This window comes from Squalius cephalus (assembly GCF_949319135.1).
Source record: "Squalius cephalus genome assembly, chromosome: 12".
NCBI classification, from domain to species: Eukaryota; Metazoa; Chordata; class Actinopteri; order Cypriniformes; family Leuciscidae; genus Squalius; species Squalius cephalus.
In genome coordinates this window covers 11,488,195-11,508,334 of record NC_137133.1, presented here as the reverse complement: position 1 = coordinate 11,508,334, position 20,140 = coordinate 11,488,195, and the positions used below count along the sequence as shown (strand labels likewise).

Below are 20,140 nucleotides of genomic sequence, written 5' to 3'. Positions count from 1 at the left end.
GCATATGCTATAAAAATGGGAGTGTGACGTCATGATGGACAGCTTCTCTGAGCGAAGAAGTCACTGAGGCACCAACAGACTTTTTTTCGGGATCTTCAGGATAAGATTGGAGTTTTAACTTTAATTTTTACATTTCCATAACTGTTTATTTCACAGCGACATAATGAGCTGTTTTGCAAGGTTCTGCAGTAAATTGTGTGGGCGGGGCCTTGATACTGCGGCTCCACTTTCCCACTCACTACTGCGCAGAGATAGCCTAGAAATCTAGACGCACCCTAGCGGCAGCAAAATGTATTTTGCAGCCAGGGTAATCTAGCAACTCTCCGTTGACTTTCGGAGCTGTAAAAACCTAAATTGGGTCAGGCCAATCACATCGTGTATAGAGTAGGCGGGGCGGGCTTAACATAATGACGACAGAGTTGCAACGGTTCCCTGCTACTTGAAAACAAAGAACTGCTGCTGCCGGCGAACAGTCTTTCGAATCGGCTTTGGCCGCGACTCTGGAGGACTTGGAGTTAAGTTTTTCTTTGAGAAAAGAGCAAAGAACGGCACTTAAGTCATTCTTAAAAAAGGAAGATGTGTTCGTAGTTTTGCCGGCCTATCAACTAACGTTAGCTCCGCTGTTGGGAAAACGCTCTGGTTGGTTGAAGCGCTGTCCTATTGCGTGCAGAGGGAATAGGTGGTTTGCAGTCACGTGATTGTGATGACGCGCGAAATTCAAATGGAGGGCAGGAAGTGAAGAGCGGAATGGACGAGATGGAGGATAGTCTGTACTGTACTACTTTAGACGCTATTACAAGAGAAAGATAAAGACAACAAATCTAAACATATGTTGGATGTGATCCTTGCGTTATGAAGAGGAGTGATTTTTCAACTGAATTGAAAGATTTGCCTGTCATCGAGGCTGTCATTCTATTTTGTCCTGTGGATTAATCCGTAACGTTAACCCTAACAACCATTCAACGCTGCGGCGCTTCTCGACGTTACTTTTACGGCTGTTTACTTTGCGTTATTAGGTTAACCACTCTCAAAGGTCCGCCGAAACACCACTAAACCACTGAAGGCTGCACCCTCAAAACACTTTGTAGGTAGCTTTGCTAACGTTACGCGTTTGTCTTCAGTTATAGGGGTAACTTACAAACTCAAAAGAAAAGAAGAAACAATTACTTTGACTTTACAAAGTTCGGAAACTGGTAACTGTGTGTGTGTGTGTGTGTGTGTGTGTGTGTGTGTGTGTGTGTGTGTGTGTGTGTGTGTGTGTGTGTGTGTGTGAGAGAGTTACGTTACACAAACATAGCCACATAAGTTGTATTAACTGACCTTTGATGAAGTGATCACTGCACACATGGGCATTTTCCAATTCCCGACCGCAGACGTAGGTTTGCAAGCCATTTTCTCTGGCGTTTTTCGGTCAATTTCTTGCATTTTTCCCCCTTATGAACAACAACTTTTGGTACACGATAAACACTCCTCATGGTTACTCGGTTTGATCAATTTGAGCAACCATAAACGATGCAAAACATAGGCATTTTGAGTTTGTTATAGTGCTTCCTAAATGTAGCAAATCACTTCCTGCCCTCCATCTGCATTTCGCGCCATGGCAACGCAGTAACGTGACGTCATATGCAAACAACCTATTTGAAAGACAGCCGTTATCCCGCCCCTCGGATTGAGCCGTGTCTATGGCGAGTTGCCGCCAGACCTAACATCTTGATGTAGGTCGGCTTGCCAGGCTAGCGCAGAGATAATCAGAGCAAGATGTCAGCGCCATAAAGTTAAGATTGGAGGCTTCACTTTTCTATAATGGAAGAGAGTTAAGGTGCGTCTTCCACCTTTTTTTTTTATTATTATCTTATATATATATATATATATATATATATATATATATATATATATATACATACACACACAGTCTATGCATGATCTCCGGAGGATGCAGCCTTCGAAATTAGACACAGCTCGGATCTCGCCGTTTTTTCTTGTTCGAGGAGCCGTTTCACTCAGAGACTCTCTCCATTTCATGCAGACTTTAAAATTACAGGCAGGTGTGTCTAGTCAGGGTTTTTGTGAACATGAGCACAAAACACATGCTTTTTCCGAATGTAATTGTATTAAAGGGTTAGTTCACCCAAAAATGAAAATTCTGTCAGTAATTACTCACCCTCATGTTGTTCCAACCATGTAAGTCTTTCGTTCATCTTCGGAACACAAATTAAGATATTTTTGATGAAATCTGACAGAATTCTGACTCTTCCATAGGCTTCCAGAGTGACCGAAACTCGCCGACCCAGAATAGTTATTAAAAACATCGTTAAAATAGTCCAAGTGACTCCAGTGGCTCAATCTTAAGTATATCAAGCGATGAGAATACTTTTTGTGCGCAAAAACAAACAAAAATACCGACTTTATTCCACTATTCAATTCCTTCTCTCTGGGCCTCGTAGTGTTTTTGCGTAGCGCGTCACCACGTAGGCTCACAATTGGCCGAAGCAGGTCATGTGTGTGATGCGTGATGACGTGCAACACAGACGCGCTACGCAAAAACACTACGAGGCCCAGAGAGAAGGAATTGAATAGTGGAATAAAGTCGGTATTTTTGTTTGTTTTTGCGCACAAAAAGTATTCTCGTCGCTTGATATACTTAAGATTGAGCCACTGGAGTCACTTGGACTATTTTAACGATGTTTTTAATAACTATTCTGGGTCGGCGAGTTTCGGTCACTCTGGAAGCCTATGGAAGAGTCAGAATTCTGTCAGATTTCATCAAAAATATCTTAATTTGTGTTCCGAAGATGAACGAAAGACTTACATGGTTGGAACAACATGAGGGTGAGTAATTACTGACAGAATTTTCATTTTTGGGTGAACTAACCCTTTAAGTGTTACAATTTGGTGTATTTTTCATAAGGGGGAGTAGGCTAACTTAAACGTTAACGTTAACTTACTTGCAAAGCTGTGACGGTAGAACTTTCGAGAACGTTTAAAATAGTTTAAAACAATCCCACACCCTGTTCAAGCCTCCTTTTTTAATTTAAATTTTTTTATAAAGTGTATACAAACAGTATTACTTTAATCCATCATGAATAGTCAGTATATCAATACCTTGAAAGCGATAACGATGACTCTCTCTTCTCTCGTCAAGGTAAAAGTTCTTCATAGCTGAAACGGCGCGAGACCAACTAATGTAGCTTGCAGCCCCCTCTGTTGGTGAAAATAATCACTACACGATTGCTTTGGTAACCATATCAAGGTTAACTAATAAAACACCAAATCAGGATTTACATGACATGAATTCCCTGGAGTGGAGCGTGTTTTAAGGTAAGTTGATCGACGCACAAATCCACGGCACATTTGAACCTCTAGTTTAATGCAGCTCGTGGAAGACAGAACACAAAAATATAAAAAAAAATTAAAACTAACAATTAAATCATAATTAATTCACTATATTATTGGTTGTGATAATCTAACCAAATAATTTTGAACATGTCGATCTGGAATCTCATTACATAGCCAGTCATTAGCTTAACTAAAACACAACACAGCACTCATTGCTTAACATTTCAAGTTCTCTATTCAAATGAACCGTTTTCCTTCATCTGTTGGAATGAGCCTCCTGCCACCTACTGGATTAAAATGGCACATTTACACTCTTAAAAGATTTACTTAACACTTTGCCCTTCCTATGTTCTCAGAATTGGTCTACTTAAAATATTTAATTAATATAATGAAAACACTAAGCCTAATGTGTTGATCAGATGCTTTTCAATCTGCAAATATAGAACTTCAAATTCAGAAAGAAAAAAAAAAGAAAAAGAAAACAAGCAAACATTTTATCACAAAAAACAGGTTTATTTAATATCTCTTTCTTTTTTTAAAATAATTAGATTTATTCTATTCATCAAACCCTTTCTTTTGAATTTTTTATACATATCAAATTTGGGCCATCTTAAAACACACAATGAGCTTGGGAGAGTTAAAACGAAAGAGAGAGAGAGAGAGAGAGAGAGAGAGAGAGAGAGAGAGAGAGAGAGAGAGAGAGAGAGAGAGGGAGGGGGGACAGGGAGAAAGAGAGACACGTGATTAAGCCAAAAAAAATATATATAATAAAATACATCCTCCTCACATGTAAAATCCACAACCACGATTGTTGGGACTTCAAATAAAAGAACAGAAGAAAAGGGCCTGAAGTCCCATGAGAACAACTAATGATCTAGCTCGAAGTGCTTTTTAGTTCTAGCCTGGCCTGGCGGCTGGTATTTCAGAAGAGAGATTATGACCTACCGGATCAGCGTTTACCTACATAGGCCCTAAAAAACCCAACATAAGCAGGATTTCATTTCAAACACTCCATGAACAGAAAGAAAAACCTTGTCTCGCTCAGCTCGGTCATGTAGACGACATCCAACCACCCTGAAATCGAAAACTAATAGAGCTGAGCAGTGGAAATCTGGGTGGAACATGAGAAAAATGTCCAGAATATTCTTTACGAAAAATATATATGTCACTTAACGGTTTTAAAAACACTGGATGAGCTCTGAACACTGTGTGCCACCAAAATTCCACAAGTCCGAGAAACTGAGCTTGACATACTCTTGGTAACAACTGAATTTCCACATGGGAATTCCCAAGAGTCTCCACAGCAGACAGCATGATGCTATGACCGGATAATTTCCTGGTTCACAAGTTAAAAAAATAAAGGTCCTCGGAGAGGTTTGTCCTCTTTATTGAGCACAGGTAACCACCGTAGCCGACTGCGGCCCATCTTGGACGTTAAGATTCCTGGTCAGCGAAAAGCACCTGTCCATAATGTACAGTAAAGGACCAGGCTGATCATCCTGTAAAAGAAAAAAATGCACACCACAGAGAGGATGTATAATGTTTTTTTTTCCTCCCCACTTCTGTTTTCCTTATATTCACGTCATGGGTTTATAGTTTGCATCCCCTGAGTCAGGGGAGTCAAATTATGTCTAGATGGAAAAGTCTCTCTTCATAAAAAAAATAATAAATAAAAAATTGTGGTGGCAGCGGGATCCTCATATAAGACATCTTTAATCGCAGGGTGAGCACAGACCCTAAAGTCCCAGGGCACTTCCTTGGAGAACAATATCGACATGGAGACACTGAACAACTTCTGAACTGAAAGGTTTTTTTTTTTTTTTTTTTTAAATATATCCTTTGACCATAGCTGATTATCATTTGACCATATTTTTTTACAACGAGGAGTGCACATTAAGTCTCTTCAAATTTTCTGTTTTTTCTTTTCTTCCTTTCAGTGTAGTAGTATGATACAGGAAAGAGGGAGAGGATTATTTACAGTGCTGTTGAAAGAGAGGAAATGAATGAGGGAGTGTGCGGTAAAGTACGCAGCATGAGAAGCAAAGAGGGGTCCCTGTGGAAGAGTAGAAAGGGATTGGTTGGGGCCAAACAGAAGGTTGGAGACGAGGTCCGTGTTAGGTGGGAATGACACCGTCGCTGTTCTGGATGCCCCGTCTGAGCTCCAGGTCCTCCAGCTTCCTCCATAGATCTTCCCGTTCCTTGTCCTTCTTCCTTTCCCTACAGGAAAGTGAGAAAGAGGTTAACTGAACTGCTTTGTAAAGTGCAGGAGTTTAAAACAATACTTTACACTGTCACTGTTTCTTGCCTTTGCCTGTCTGATTTGTAATTGGCGGCGAGTTCATCGAACAAAGCGCTGTTCATCTCCATGAATGCTTTGAGGACATTGTAGATCAAAGCTGATATTGCCCTGATGGTAGAGAAAAACAGACATGAACATCAAAACACTTTGTCTAAATTATCTACTCTGCTATTATTAATATACACCATTTCAAAGTTTAGGGTCAGTAAGATATATATATTTATAAAAAAAAAATTCAGGAAGCCCACATTAAAGTGATTAAAAGTGACACATTTTTTGTAATAATGGAAAAGTCTTAAAGGGTTAGTTCACCCAAAAATGAAAATTCTGTCAGTAATTACTCACCCTCATGTTGTTCCAACCCCGTAAGACCTTCGTTCATCTTCGGAACATAAATTAAGATATTTTTGATTAAATCTGAGAGCTGGATCACTCCTCCATAGGCTGCTAGGTAACCGAAACTTGCTGGCCCAGAAACGTTATTAAAGAGATCGTTAATATAGTCCAAGTGACTACAGTGGCTCAATCTTAAGTATATCAAGCGACGAGAATACTTTTTGTGCGCAAAAACAAACAAAAATAACGACTTTATTCCACTATTCATTTCCTTCTCTCTGGGCCTCTAGTTGGTTCACGTAGTGTTTTTGCGTAGCGCGTCTGTGTTACACGTCACCACGTAGGCTCACAATTGGTCGAAGCTGGTCATGTGTGTGATGCGTGTTGACGTGCAACACAGACGCGCTGCGCAAAAACACTACGAGGCCCAGAGAGAAGGAAATGAATAGTGGAATAAAGTCGTTATTTTTGTTTGTTTTTGCACACAAAAAGTATTCTCGTCGCTTGATATACTTAAGATTGAGCCACTGTAGTCACTTGGACTATATTAACGATCTCTTTAATAACTTTTCTGGGCCAGCAAGTTTCAGTCACATAGAAGCCTATGGAGAAGTGAGCCAGTTCTCAGATTTAATCAAAAATATCTTAATTTGTGTTCCGAAGATGAACGAAGGTCTTACGCGGTTGGAACAACATGAGGGTGAGTAATTACTGACAGAATTTTCATTTTTGGGTGAACTAACCCTTTAAGTATTTCAAATAAATGCAGGCCAGTCAAGTTCTTCCACACCAAACTCATCCAACCATGTCTTTATGGATCTTGATCTGTGCACTAGGGAAAAGTCATACTAGAATAGAAAAGAGTCTTCCCCAAACTGTTACCACAAATTTGGAAGCAGAGTGTTGTCCAAAATGTCCTGGTATGCTGAAGCAATAAGATTTCTCTTCACTGGAAGTAAGGGGCCAAGCCCAACCTATGAACAACCCCATATCATTATCCCTCCTCTACTAAACTTTACAGTAAGCACAATGCAGTCAGGCAGGTAACATTCTCCTGGTATCCGCCAAACAATGACTTGCCCATCAGACTGCCAAACAGAGAAGCCCAATTTGTCACTTCCCAGAACACATCTCCACTGCTCTAGAGTCAAGTGGCGGCATGCTTTACGCCACTTGCGCATAGCATTGTACTTGGTGATGTGAGGCTTGCATGAAGCTGCTCGGCCATGGGAACCCATTCCATGAAACTCCTGGCGCACAGTTTTTGTGCTGAAATTAATGCCAGTGGAATTTTGGAACTCTTCAGCTATAGAATCAGCAGAGCAAGCTATGTCCCAATACTTTCGTCCATTTAGTGTGTGTGTGTGTGTGTGTGTGTGTGTGTGTGTGTGTGTGTGTGTGTGTGTGTGTGTGTGTGTGAGTGAGTATGTATATATATAACATGAAACTCACGGGTTCCAATGCTCTTTGGAGATCCTGTAGAGACTGGCAAACATGATAGGCAGGATGACGCTAGAGTTCTCCTCAATCAAACTCATGATGTACTCATTGTTCCAATAGTACAAGGCTCGTTCTGCCACCTGAAACGATATACATTTAAAAAAGTTTTAAAAAATATGTATCAGTATTTTTAGATTGCAGACCCTGAAGCATTCACTTGCACTCAAATGTGCCATTTTCATGCCAAACCCCCAAGTTAACGTGGAAGTAGAGTTGATTTTAAAGTAGCAAATGTTCTCTTTTTATTTAATAGATATTTATGCCCAGAATTGTGTGATATTAATGAACAAACATGCTAATTTTACAGTGGACTGGTGACGTGAGCAAATGAATAAGGGTTTCTCTGTGAAATTGCTTTTGAATTAGCCTAGAAATCTAGACGCACCCTAGTGGCAGCAAAATGTATTTTGCAGCCAGGGTAGTCTAGCAACTCTCCATTGACTTTCGAGCTGCAAAAACCTAAATTGGGTCAGGCCAATCACATCGTGTATAGAGTAGGCGGGGCGGGCTTAACATAATGACGGTTGCTGCTACTTGAAAACAAAGAATGGCTGCTGCTGCTGGAGAACAGTCTTTCGAATCGGCTTTGGCCGCGACTCTGGAGGACTTGGAGTTAAGTTTTTCTTTGAAAAAAAAAGCAAAGAACAGCACTTAAGTCATTCTTAAAAAAAGGAAGATGTGTTCGTAGTTTTGCCGGCCAGATATGGCAAAAGTTAAATCTATCAACTAGCTCCGCTGTTGGGAAAACGCTCTGGTTGGTTGAAGCGCTGTCCTATTGCGTGCAGAGGGAATTTGAAAGACAGCCGTTTATCCCGCCCCTCGGATTGAGCCGTGTCTATGGTGAGTTGCCAGACCTAACATCTTGATGTAGGTCTGGCTTTCCAGGCTACTTTTGAATATCTTCATGTTAAAGTTTCTAGCTATTACAAGATATCACAAGGTTTGTGAGGAGGATTTAGCGTGGAGTGTGTTCACCTGAAAATGGGGGCTGGACACACATCTAGCAATCTGTTTGAAAAGAGGCTCCTGGATCTTAACAAACTGAGTGGGCTCGATCACATCTAGAATCTCCTCCAACTCTCCAAGAAACATAACCTACAAAAAAATATGTTATAGAAATGTTTAGGAAAAGCATGTGAAGGATTTCTCTTGAATAATGCAAGAAACCAATAGTGGAAGAAATCATATCTTTACTTTCTATGACTTTTTAAATTATGGTTTGGTAGAAGATTCAACAACTATTTCTTTTTGAGAGCAAGTCACAAAAAATGGACACTGGATTAATGACTTGCAGGTATGATTCCATAAAATGAAGACATTACCTCTTTTTGACTACAGGTTTTTGGCCAAAATTTCAACAAGCCTCTGATCACCTGGAAAAAAAAACACACAAAAAACAGGCAAACTAGTGAAAATCCTTTAAGAACAAGCCCAAACAAGATGGGACTTGATGAAGAATGAGGAAGATAATGGTGACAAGGAACACTTACAGGTTCTGTTAACGTGGGATCTTTCTCTAGGAACTGTACAATACAATAGGCCAGCTACAAAAAAAGGTGACTTTAGATTAATATAAATGCATTTCAAATGTTAAGATTCATAAACTGTTCCATAAACAATCATGACAAGGATTCTGTTTCTTCTGTCCTTGAAATGCATGCAAGCAAGCACAGATGTGTGTAGATAAACAGTTGAGTGTGTACCTGGGCATGGAAGAGAGACAAGCTCCTCACTGTGTGCAGAGGCAGCAGAACTTTCACCAAGAACTGTTTGTGCTCAGCTTTGAGAGGAAGCGCAAAACCATTGATGATGCTGTAAACCAGAGACGTATGAGGCTTCACCGCTGATCTGACATTGATAACCATGACAAAAACTGATAATATGCAGGAGACTGAGACATCTAAATGACACCTAAAGGCCCCGATATACTTCAAAGCGAAATCAAAGAATGAACTGGTGTGACGTCATTTCGAACAAAATCAGGTCAAAATGAAGTTCGAAACAGCTTGCCAAAGCGAACATTGCGGAAAAGTTCGCTCCGTCTGGTAAACACCTTTCGAACTACCATTGGCGATTACGTACTAGGTAGGTGTGTGCTTAGGCTCCGCCTTCTTTGACATGGATCAATTTGAATCTTGAGAATCATGAATCATCTCTGGTTCATTTATCCTGTTCAGTCAGTTGAGACCAGACGTCCACAAGTGAAAACACATTGGAAAGCCACTTTATAGTTGTAATTCTGATGAAATAAGACTAGCACTGGTTTTCATGTTTAAACCTGCAAAGCTGCTTGCTTTTAAGCAATCTATTGTATGAAGTGCTATATAAATAAACCTGCCAGAGCTCGTGCAAACATATCCATGTTGCTATGATCAGATTCTTGTGCTTCATTTAAAAAAAAAATGCTTGCTGTTTTCTCAGTTTGTTGTGTGTTAATTTTGTTATTGAGCTGAAAGCGTACAGCACGTTTACATATTCATCTAAACCCCGGTCAAGGCAGCATGGGAGGTGTCGGGATGTTCACTAACAGTATATCACTGCTCACGTATTTTAAACTCCCCCCCCCCCCCCAGCAAAGAACGAAAAAGAACTTCGCTGTGAGTATATCGGGGCCTTAAGACAGGGTGGAGTAAGATAAAACAGGAATGTGACCTCTGTGGGTCGCACCTTTATGTCTTCCCAAACTTTCAGTTTCTTAGTTTAAATTTCTCCATATATCTTCCAACCAATTAATAGGCTCTAAAATATGACATACCTTCCTAAAATCTCCAGCAGTTCAGCTACACCATTGAAGCGCTCTGTCTCGTATACAAAACTGCCAGAGCAGGACAGGAGGAAAAAGAGCTATGTCAGCATACCATTATATTTCATCTTGAATATACACAACTAAATAGCGTGACAGTTACTTACCAAAGAAAAATGTTGTTGATCTGTTTTCGGATGAAGGCCCTGAGGCCGAGGAACTTGCCATAAATTCTGTGCAGAACGGTCTTCAGGCAGTCCCTCTCCCGTGGATCCTCGCTATCAAACAGCTCCAAGAGCTAGAAATTAGGAAGACTTTTATTGACTACATGATCTTCATCATAAGCAATGTGTATCGCTCTTTGAAAAAAGACTGTCCATGCATTACCTTTATAACTACACTGCTACTAAAACAAACAAAAATGAAACAAAAACCAAACCAAATATGGATCTGAGATTAAATGAATTATGTGAGAAGAGTACTAGTTCTGTAACAGCACTTTGGGGAAGTAGTTATCAGTGACATCAGTAAAATGTACAGTTTAGTGGCAATTATTCTAAACTATTTGACAGCAAATTGCCACAACTGACCTAGGAGAAACTTGAACTATTCCAGAGAGCTATATCAGTGCTGTTTTACTAGCAATAATGGCTTCATTTGATTTATACTAGGATGAGAAGTCATAACCGGCAATCACTCACCTGTAATACAAATTTCTGGTCAATGTATTTTTTGGCAACGCTGGGCTGAAATTCCTGACTTTCCAAGAAGCGAATGAAGAACTCATAAACAAGCTTAAGCAGAAAAGGAAGAGAGAGATCAGAAAACTTGTCCTTGAAAATGAGACCCTACAAATATCTCAAGACCTTTATAACGCCAATGTTGTTCGAAATTTATTTTTTTTTTTACATGTTTGACCGTTGAAATATAAAAAGAAATCCAATGCATGTAGAAACAGACAAAGTGTAAATTAAGTATTTTCTTTTGCATATGATGGCAGCCGGGACTCTGTACCTGTAAGTGTGGCCATGAGGCCTCCAGCGTGGGCTCATCTTCCTCTGGGTCAAACTCGTTACTGTCACTAGGCGGAAGAGTCCGAAATATATTGTAGGACACCTGTGGCAAATAAAAAGGAGGAAACCCTCGAGTTATATCTGAAATATTAGATATTAGATAGGGGGAGGGGGGGGGGGGGGGGGGGGGAGGGGGAGGGGGAGGGGGGGGACTAAAACAAAAACTAAACTAAACAAAATTGCTTTTTTATTTTTTATTAAACTGTTTTTAACAAATGTGTCTCTGTGTTTAAATAAATTAAATTATAATTAATTTTTTCTTAAGGATAACAAAATCTATCTTAGCTAATGCTGTAAACTATATGGGTAGCCCTTACTTACATATTAGCCCTTACTTACACATTACTGTAATATTAAAGGTTAAAATTAACAACAGATCCCAAATTATTAAATTCAGTTGCTATTATCAACACTAAAATAAAATAAAAAACATGTTATTTGCACATAAGGCAGGTTTTGCATTAACTTCTAAATCTAATGATAAAGTTAATTTTCTACTTCAGTTCATTTTTGAATTATAACCATCTACAAAGTGGCTGTCAAAACTTGCTTTCATGACAAATTTATTTAAACATACATTAAATAAATCAAGACATTAAGTACATAATGAACAGGCTAATATAGTGCATATACGAAATGCTCTTCCCTACAGATCATTTCTCTAGCGAACTAACCTGCTGTCGACACTAAATGCATGAGGTAAATGTAATGCTACGTGAGATATTATTCTCAAGCAGTTTTATTGATATCTTTCAGCAGTTGAAACTGGTTGAGAAATGTAAACAGAGCGATGACTCTTCTTCTTCTGCGCTTTTTACTGGTAGAAAACAGCATTGCATTACAGCAAGCGCCCCTTCTGGACTGGAGTGTGGATTGCGCGTAATTGCATGCACCGAACCGTGACGTCCGTACCGCACAGTTCGGGAAGTATACATGTACTGTTACACCACTATGATATAAGCATATAAATTAGACGATAACAGAATATACATTTTCCAATCACACAACATGCTTCTAATCTTTTAATCTCACCATTTTGACAACCTCGGGGTAGGTCTGCTCAGTCAAGTAGCCCCGGCTGAGGGTGACGTAGTCCACCAGCTCATTAAGGGTGGACCGCTTATACTCTTTCATTTTGAGGTCAGAAAGTGTGTCCATGAAGTCAAACAGAGTACAGCACTGCTGCAGCTTCTTGAGGAACAGTTCTGGTTGCTCCTGCGCAGAAACATCTAGACAGAGAGAAAGAGAAATTGAATGCAAAACAGTAGTACTAGAATTCCACAAATGGTTTATATCAACATCCTTGACTTTCCAACTGTAATCTGTCTCGTGTTTCGGGACTGTTGATGGGAGGCCTAAAATACTTCACATATTAGCTTGGAGATCCATCTGGCATTTGACCCCTAAATATTCCAAGTGATAGGGGCTTGAGTTTGAAAAGCCATTCAAGACACAGTAATATATGTGCCACAACCAACCATTACAGTGGCAATGTTCATGTAGGTACATAGGTTTATTGACAGTATTTGAACACTTTATACAAACAGAAAGATAGCGCACACACACTTTAAGCATAAACACTGCACAAAGTAGATTTTTTAGGCTTTAAAATGATAAAACTATAGATATACTGTTCACAAATGAAGTTAATGTATTTGGATATTTTGTGGTTGTCAAGCTTTAGTCTAACATGTTCACGATTAATGTGATGAACTACACTTGGGGAGCAATGAGTTTATACATCCACACCAAATCAACTAGGCAATGAAATATACTAGAGATGCACCCATCTAAACTTGGTTTCAAAAACATTATAAAATATATATATTTTTTTAAAGTCTAACCGACTCCAAATACGGACATTAAATCTGGGGACAACATGACACAGACTTGACAGAACAATCCCATCTTGACAAATAAGACCTTTCTTTCACAAAGTGACAGGTTTGACTGCATTCCGTGTTGCTTTTATTTATTTTTTATTTTAGTACAACCATCTTTATCAGCTCTATCAGAACAATTAAAATAGTTCAAAGCCCTGTGACACCAACTACTATCTTCATATGACCACATTAACAGAACTTACCTTTCAGCAGAGGCAGCTGCACCAGCTCTATGGGCTTGTCCTGAGATCTGAACTGGGACGAGCTCTGTGCTCGCTTCTGCCTGGCTTTTCTGACAGACTTCCTGGAGAAGCCGTCCACCTTGTCCACAGACGGGGCTGTGGTGGCTGCTGAAGACATAACCCTGTAGAGACAAAAAGGAAACAAACAGAGAAAAAGTCAGTTATAATGTGCAGAATGAATGAAAATCTTGAAAAAGAGATTAAGACATTAATGAATAAAAAGACATTAAGACCCATGTTTTAATGCAACCAAGTGAAAAGACTCTACGACCTCAGGTCTTAGTGACAGAAGCCTAACATGCCTGCTATACCGTGAATAATGCCTACACATGCCTATTCAAAATACCGTGAATAATTCCTTATTAAGAAATGCATTTTTAGAATGCATTTTAAGAATACTTTTCCATCAACCGGTTAAAATTTACAACTGCCTGTATGCTGCATCAAAGAGGCATGTATACAACAACGTGCATGAGAAGCATGGCGGATTGCTCTGATGGAACACCAGAAACGTAGCATTTGCCCTGTAACCCCTTAAACAAACCAGGCTGCACTACTTTATGCCTGGCCACGTTCATTCACACAGCAGCAGAATACAGTTGTCCTTAATACAGCATTTGAGTCCTTAATACAGTTCCGTTCACAGACAGTTCAGTTATTTATGGGAGTGACACTGACAACCACATTATATAACCGAACACACACCAGTAAATTTTCACTGAAAAAACTCTGAGGTGTGGTAACCGTAGCATAAGCAGAATAATTGACTCTGGGGTGTGCATCATTTTTCTGATAGTTCAATGGCCCGGCGTCAATTATTCCTTGCTTAATAATAATGTAAACATTTACTAATACATTATTCAAATCAAAGGTTTTATCTGTTAACATTGGACCTGAACCTATACTGAACAGTTGTATTTTTATTAACTAACATTAACAAAGAATAATAACTACTGTAACAAATCTAGATATTGCTTATTGTTAGTTAATGTTAGTTATTGGATTAACTAACATTAACTTATGGGACCTCATTATAAAGTGCTTCCATTTGTTCTCTTTAGTTCTTTTGCACTTTAATCTGTTTGATAATGTGTTTACATAATACATTTTTGTGTATTGTTTTATCGTATTTGAATGTTCTGTTGGAAGGACAACACTTTTTGGTAACTTAATTCAATACTGTGATAATATAATATACCATGATAAAAGCTTCAGCAATTATCATTATATAAAAAATTGTCTAATACCAATAATATTAATCAAACAAAAAATGTGAGAATCATTCACTGCTCTTGAGTGAATAACTTTGTAGCCTTAAGGATCAATATTTAATTCAAACAGAGAAGAATATGCAGCGTTTTATCTGATTTATCCCATTTCTATTGTTTTCCCTAATTTGAATGCAACTCTTAAATAGTCTGTACCTGAAAAAAATAGCTTATTTTATTTATCTTTCTTATACTGTGTTTGTACTACTGTTTGTAATTTGCATCTTTGTTCAAATTTTTATATTATAGAGAAATTAAGTAACAAAAATAACTATCTTGATACATGTTTGTGAAATAAAATTACTCATGAAATATGATTTTGGTGTAATTGTTCAACCCTAAATGACAGAATTGGGTTCGTGATTGATAATATAATTAACCTACATCATGATGATGCTCATGGATTCAATGTCAAACAAGTGTGATTTATTTTGTGACCAGCAAACTTTTTTTTTTTTCATCATTGGAGTTTGATGAGGCAGTTGAGGTCAGTAATAACTTCAATTTAGCCTGATCTGAAATTAATGAAGTAATAAAACAACAAATTTTATGTTCAGTGTTCTATCTTCTATTTTCTAATTACTTTTTCTTGCTTTAGGTTTTTGCTGTAGTATTAGTATAGAGATATTTTAATCAGATAACCGTATTTAAGTCACAACACTAATCTAAGGGACAAATGCAAGTGAGATGCCTACAGAGGTGCATTTTAAGGACGCACTCCAGACGCAAAGTCTGTTCCAAATTAAAATCCTCACTCGGTCATGATCAGGACAGACGTGTACTCGAGCCCTTTACCTGAACCTGTTTCAGCCTTTCAAATTCAAAGTTAGTAAACGGCGGCGAGCCATCACAGGTTAAATTGTACTTAAATTGAATGGAGGGGCTGGTGTCCCTGATGCTTCTCAGCCTTACGTAAAGGCTCAAAACACACCAAAAGGACTGCTGTGCACTGGGATTACCGTGGGCTGGACAGGACAGGAAGTAATCAGGCTTTAGTACTCCTCCCATGGAAAGCAGGAAGTAGAGGAGTGGCAGGGCAGGAGGAGGTGGGGACTTCACACTGTACACGTTTAGCAAACTAGGCCATTATCTTCACTAAAAAAAGGGGAGGAGTGGCGTGTTGGAAAAAATGATGGGTGACAAAACAAAACCCAAAACAAAAATGAAACTGAAGAAAAAAAAGAAAGAAAAAAAAACGACATGACTGAAGATAATGACTTGAAGTTCAATGAATATAGAACCGTTCACACCTCACACCAAGAACGATAACTATAAAAGATAACTATAACAATAATAAGAGACAACTATATTAGCGTCCACACCAACGTTCGACATTGTTCTGTTCATTATCTGCATGAGCAGCACTCGTCCACCCCTTTAAATGCTTGAGCTTTAAAGCAGGCTGATTGGCTGTCAAAGTGTGTATTGTTCATCAGCTGGAATATAGTTTCTCTGTGCTGTTATCATTATAGTTAGGTGTAGTGTGGACTCTGCCATTACATTTAAAACTATTTTTAAAACTTCATCTTTATCGTCCTTGGTGTGAACCAGCCTTAAGTCAAGAACCGTTGAGAAACACTACAATTCAATTCATTCAAACAGATAACTCAAGAATTCAAGTTTATGTTTTAAGTCCTTAAAAAGACCATAATGTAGATGAATGAAAATCATTCATTCAGACTAAGAACCAGTTCTTGGTTCCTAACCCCACCTGTCTTTTCAGCTAAAATGTTAACATCCTGACACGCTGCTATGGTAGGAGCTGGATGAGAATAACAGACAGCTGATTAATTTCACAGCAGGCACAAATACTTTGTTCTCCAGAGAGAATCTACAGGGGGTCTATGGATATGACCTTCTGTTCTGCCCCATGTCCTACATTTGGGTCATGTGAATTTCAGGTCCATCTTATTAAAAAGAAACCTAACTGAAGACCAGAGAAAACAAATTGGCTATTAGTATTAAACACTCATAATTTAACATTCCATACTGACCTGAACCTTCGTGGGTTCAAAGTTAATGGTCTAGGGCCTTTCGCTTTCTTCTGGATTCCTGAATTGGGTGTTGGCTAACAGAGTCCTCACAGTTACGGTTACTGTGCAAATCAAAGTGCTCTCATTATGACAACTCACATCATCAAGAGTCATCCAACAATGATCAACAAACATCTACCAATTAAAAGCATTGTATCTGCTTTCAGACTCATCTGAAAGTCAGAGCAAATAACACATAAGATATTTTTTTAAGTCTACTTTTCTGGTAGGTTGAAAGTTCGCACCACCACAACTGCTCTGCCTTGTCCTGATATATTATCTCCAATGTCTTACCCTACTTGTGTTGAATCTCCATACTTACCTTCCTTGAACTAGTTTCATTATTAGTGAAAATGCCTTTTATTTTGACAACAAAACAAAGGGAAAAGTTTTGATGTTTTGCATAGCCATTTGCTATGATGAGCATAGCTGCTGGGTGTACATCTGATTTTTTTACAGACCCTGTAATAAAGACAAATGCCCTTGGCATTCAAAAAAAAATATGACTAATTGTGTAATCCACAAAGCAAAAGGGAAAAGCCTCCAAAATGAAAAGCAATGACAAATTTAAGCAAGCTCTCATGCTAAATAAATACTCTTTGCTTATAAATTTCACAACTAACAGAGTGTGTAACTGTCAGTTATCACGCTGATAAATGTGAGGCTGTCATAACACTAGTCATAAACTAAAAGGACTTTGGAAGCAAAGCCATTCCATGTAGGGAAGTCATTCTGCCATCCCTGAAGTTGCTTGCATATTGAAAAACAAGAACAAGTCATATAATACAATAAGGACTATCCGAAGGCTGTCACGTAAACATTGTCGGTTATGTCTTACTTGAACTTAATCAGATGAGAAAGAAAATGCATGTGTAACAGTATATTGGATCCGTGCATTCGGTCTTAAAGTGACAGCAGCCTGATATTCCTGCTGCCATCTGTTTTTAATGTTGACATAAAGACAAAAACTTTGAACCACCAGAAAAGAATCCTTAGCATTGAGCCTTATAGACAAGTAAATTAGCCTATGTTTAACAGTTATCCCTACTGTATTAGTAGCATAAAAGGTCACCAATCTAAAATTACAATAAACAATGAAGCCATAACATTTCTGACAAACTCTTCAGCAAGAAGCAACTAAACGCTACACAACCTTATACTGACATGGTTTCAGTGATCTGTTATTCATATGATGAACTGCATGTAGCCCATGGATGCCTTACCAAAACAGAGATGAACTTAAGACCACGAGACCCTTACGTAAAAGTGAAGTTTGGAGAACAGCCGACTGCTTTTCCATTCTGCAGATTTGTTTACATTATGGTGGCTGTAATATGGCCCTAAACGGCCTGCCAGTATGAGCCTGGGATTTAAAGCTGAGAGAAACAAAGCACCGCACATTTAACAACGGTCCAGGATTTATTCCCCATTCACCTAACAGCATTATAAATCAACACTCAAGATACCAAGTTGTTTATTAGATGTTCAAGGTTTCATACACAAGGACTTTGCATATATCGGTAAGAGAACGACTGTGATAACATTTAAGACAATTCATTTAACTTAAAATGTTAGCTCACCTTCTTTAGAGTTCATAAACTGAACTATTGAACTTCTCATGTCATGACGAGTAAGGAAATGCCAACTGGAGAGTCAGGACTTTGACTTGGCTGTTCTAAAGCATAAAATGTCTTCGACTGAAACTGCTTGGTTATACATTTACTTAAGAACGTAGGATCATTGTTGTACAGCATGACCCACATTCGGTTAAGCTTCGGCTCACAAACGGACACCTTGATGCTCTTACAATCTCCTGTAAAACACCCAGGCAAAATACAGAATTTGTTGTTTTGCTGAGACAAGTGTAAAGCTGTCCCACTCCCAAGACAGCAAATCAGCCCCAAAATAATACACTCCCTTGCATCATGAACAGGATGCGGCCAAAGATTTCTGGATGTTCTCCAATTAAAAACAGTGTTTACTATGTGGTTGATTCGCTAAACAAACTGATGGTACTGATAGACATGTAAAAAATAAATAAAAAAAGGATATAGAAAAAAAACAACAGCAACAACTTAGTTTGTTGCATAAGTGTAAATCTCTGAAAAACAACAGACTGAAAGTCAATTCATTTCCACTGTAGAGTAACTTTTGCAGTTAGACCGTTATGTGACCACCAGAACGAATGATATAGCCTAATCTAATCAAAACCATGAGATTAGCGAAGAAAACCAATATTGAGTGAGAATTACCAAAAAACCTAATTTACTGATATTTACTTTATTTGCATCAATTAGCCCTAAAAACCAATTATATTCTGCTTTCAAACGTATAAGTGATAGTCATACATTCATCATTCACTCATTTTACCATGGTGAATACAAGGCTGCTTCATGAGTGATTTGTAGGTTCCATGCAACTGAGGGCAAAATGTGACAATCGTATACAAATGTCAGAAATAGTGGAACGGCTGCCGGTTAGTTCACCCAAAAATGAAATTTCTGTCATTAATTACTTCCCCTTATGTCGTTCCAAACCCATAAGACCTTCTTTCATCTTCGGAACACAAATAAAGATATTTTTGATGAAATCAGAGAGGTTTCATTCTGACCCTCCATAGACTGCAACTTCACTGCAACTTCCAAGGCTCATAAAGGTAGTAAAGACATCAAAAAAATAGTCCATGTGACTCCAATGGCTCAACCTTAATGTTATAAAGCGGCGAGAATACTTTGTGTGCAAAACCCCCCAAAAATAACGACTTTATTCAACAATCTCTTCCACGTCATTCTCCTACATTGTTGACGCATTGTAAATGTGTAATAGAGTAATTAATGACAGAAATTTCATTTATTGGGTGAACTAACTTTAAACTGTGATAATGGTATAGTTCTCATTGGACTGACCAAATTTAGACATGCAAACGCACAATTTTTGCTACAATGTTTGACACTTTTTTTACCTTTAATAATCAAGCAATTCAATTATACAAGACACTATATTGTTTCAAAATCTTAAGAGACATGCCACATCTGACTGTATAGTAACCCTTTCCATCTTTAGTAATAGCTGCAACATTTTGTTTTTTTCCCCCGAAGAAATTCTTTCACTAGTATATTTCAAACTTTAAGACTCAAATTTAGAGCATACTGAGAGACAACAGCTAGAGTCTGTGTTTGTTTTATAAGGAAAGGCCCTGTAACATACAATTGACTCATCTCATTGATTGGAACGCCTGACTCAAATTACAACCATATAGATAGTGTCCCTTTAGATTTAGACACTATTTTTGACAAAGCAAACACTTGACCAATTTTATGAAGTTAAATTTCCTTCTATATGTTTTGGTATTCCAATACTCAACTATCTAAATCAAGAGGCTACAGACAGTTCTGACAAGTCACTCATGTTGCTCAAGTTTTAACTC

At 38.4% G+C, this 20,140-nt stretch overlaps 1 protein-coding gene across 2 annotated transcripts in view; it reads right to left on the bottom strand.

The window, feature by feature from the left end:
* Positions 1–3,107: 3,107 nt before the first annotated feature.
* ppp2r5ea (protein phosphatase 2, regulatory subunit B', epsilon isoform a) overlaps positions 3,108–20,140 on the bottom strand; it is a 22,491-nt gene continuing 5,458 nt past the window's right edge. For both annotated transcript variants that reach the window (XM_079888388.1, XM_079888387.1), the window contains 13 exons: positions 13,374–13,534; positions 12,320–12,516; positions 11,229–11,330; positions 10,916–11,008; positions 10,382–10,512; positions 10,227–10,286; positions 9,175–9,283; positions 8,962–9,015; positions 8,794–8,844; positions 8,447–8,566; positions 7,424–7,551; positions 5,642–5,743; positions 3,108–5,553 (listed from right to left, as the gene is read on the bottom strand). In XM_079888388.1, the coding sequence (XP_079744514.1) occupies positions 5,451–5,553; positions 5,642–5,743; positions 7,424–7,551; positions 8,447–8,566; positions 8,794–8,844; positions 8,962–9,015; positions 9,175–9,283; positions 10,227–10,286; positions 10,382–10,512; positions 10,916–11,008; positions 11,229–11,330; positions 12,320–12,516; positions 13,374–13,530 (1,407 nt within the window). In that variant the 5' untranslated portion in view covers positions 13,531–13,534 and the 3' untranslated portion in view covers positions 3,108–5,450. The remainder of the gene's footprint in view (positions 5,554–5,641; positions 5,744–7,423; positions 7,552–8,446; positions 8,567–8,793; positions 8,845–8,961; positions 9,016–9,174; positions 9,284–10,226; positions 10,287–10,381; positions 10,513–10,915; positions 11,009–11,228; positions 11,331–12,319; positions 12,517–13,373; positions 13,535–20,140) is intronic.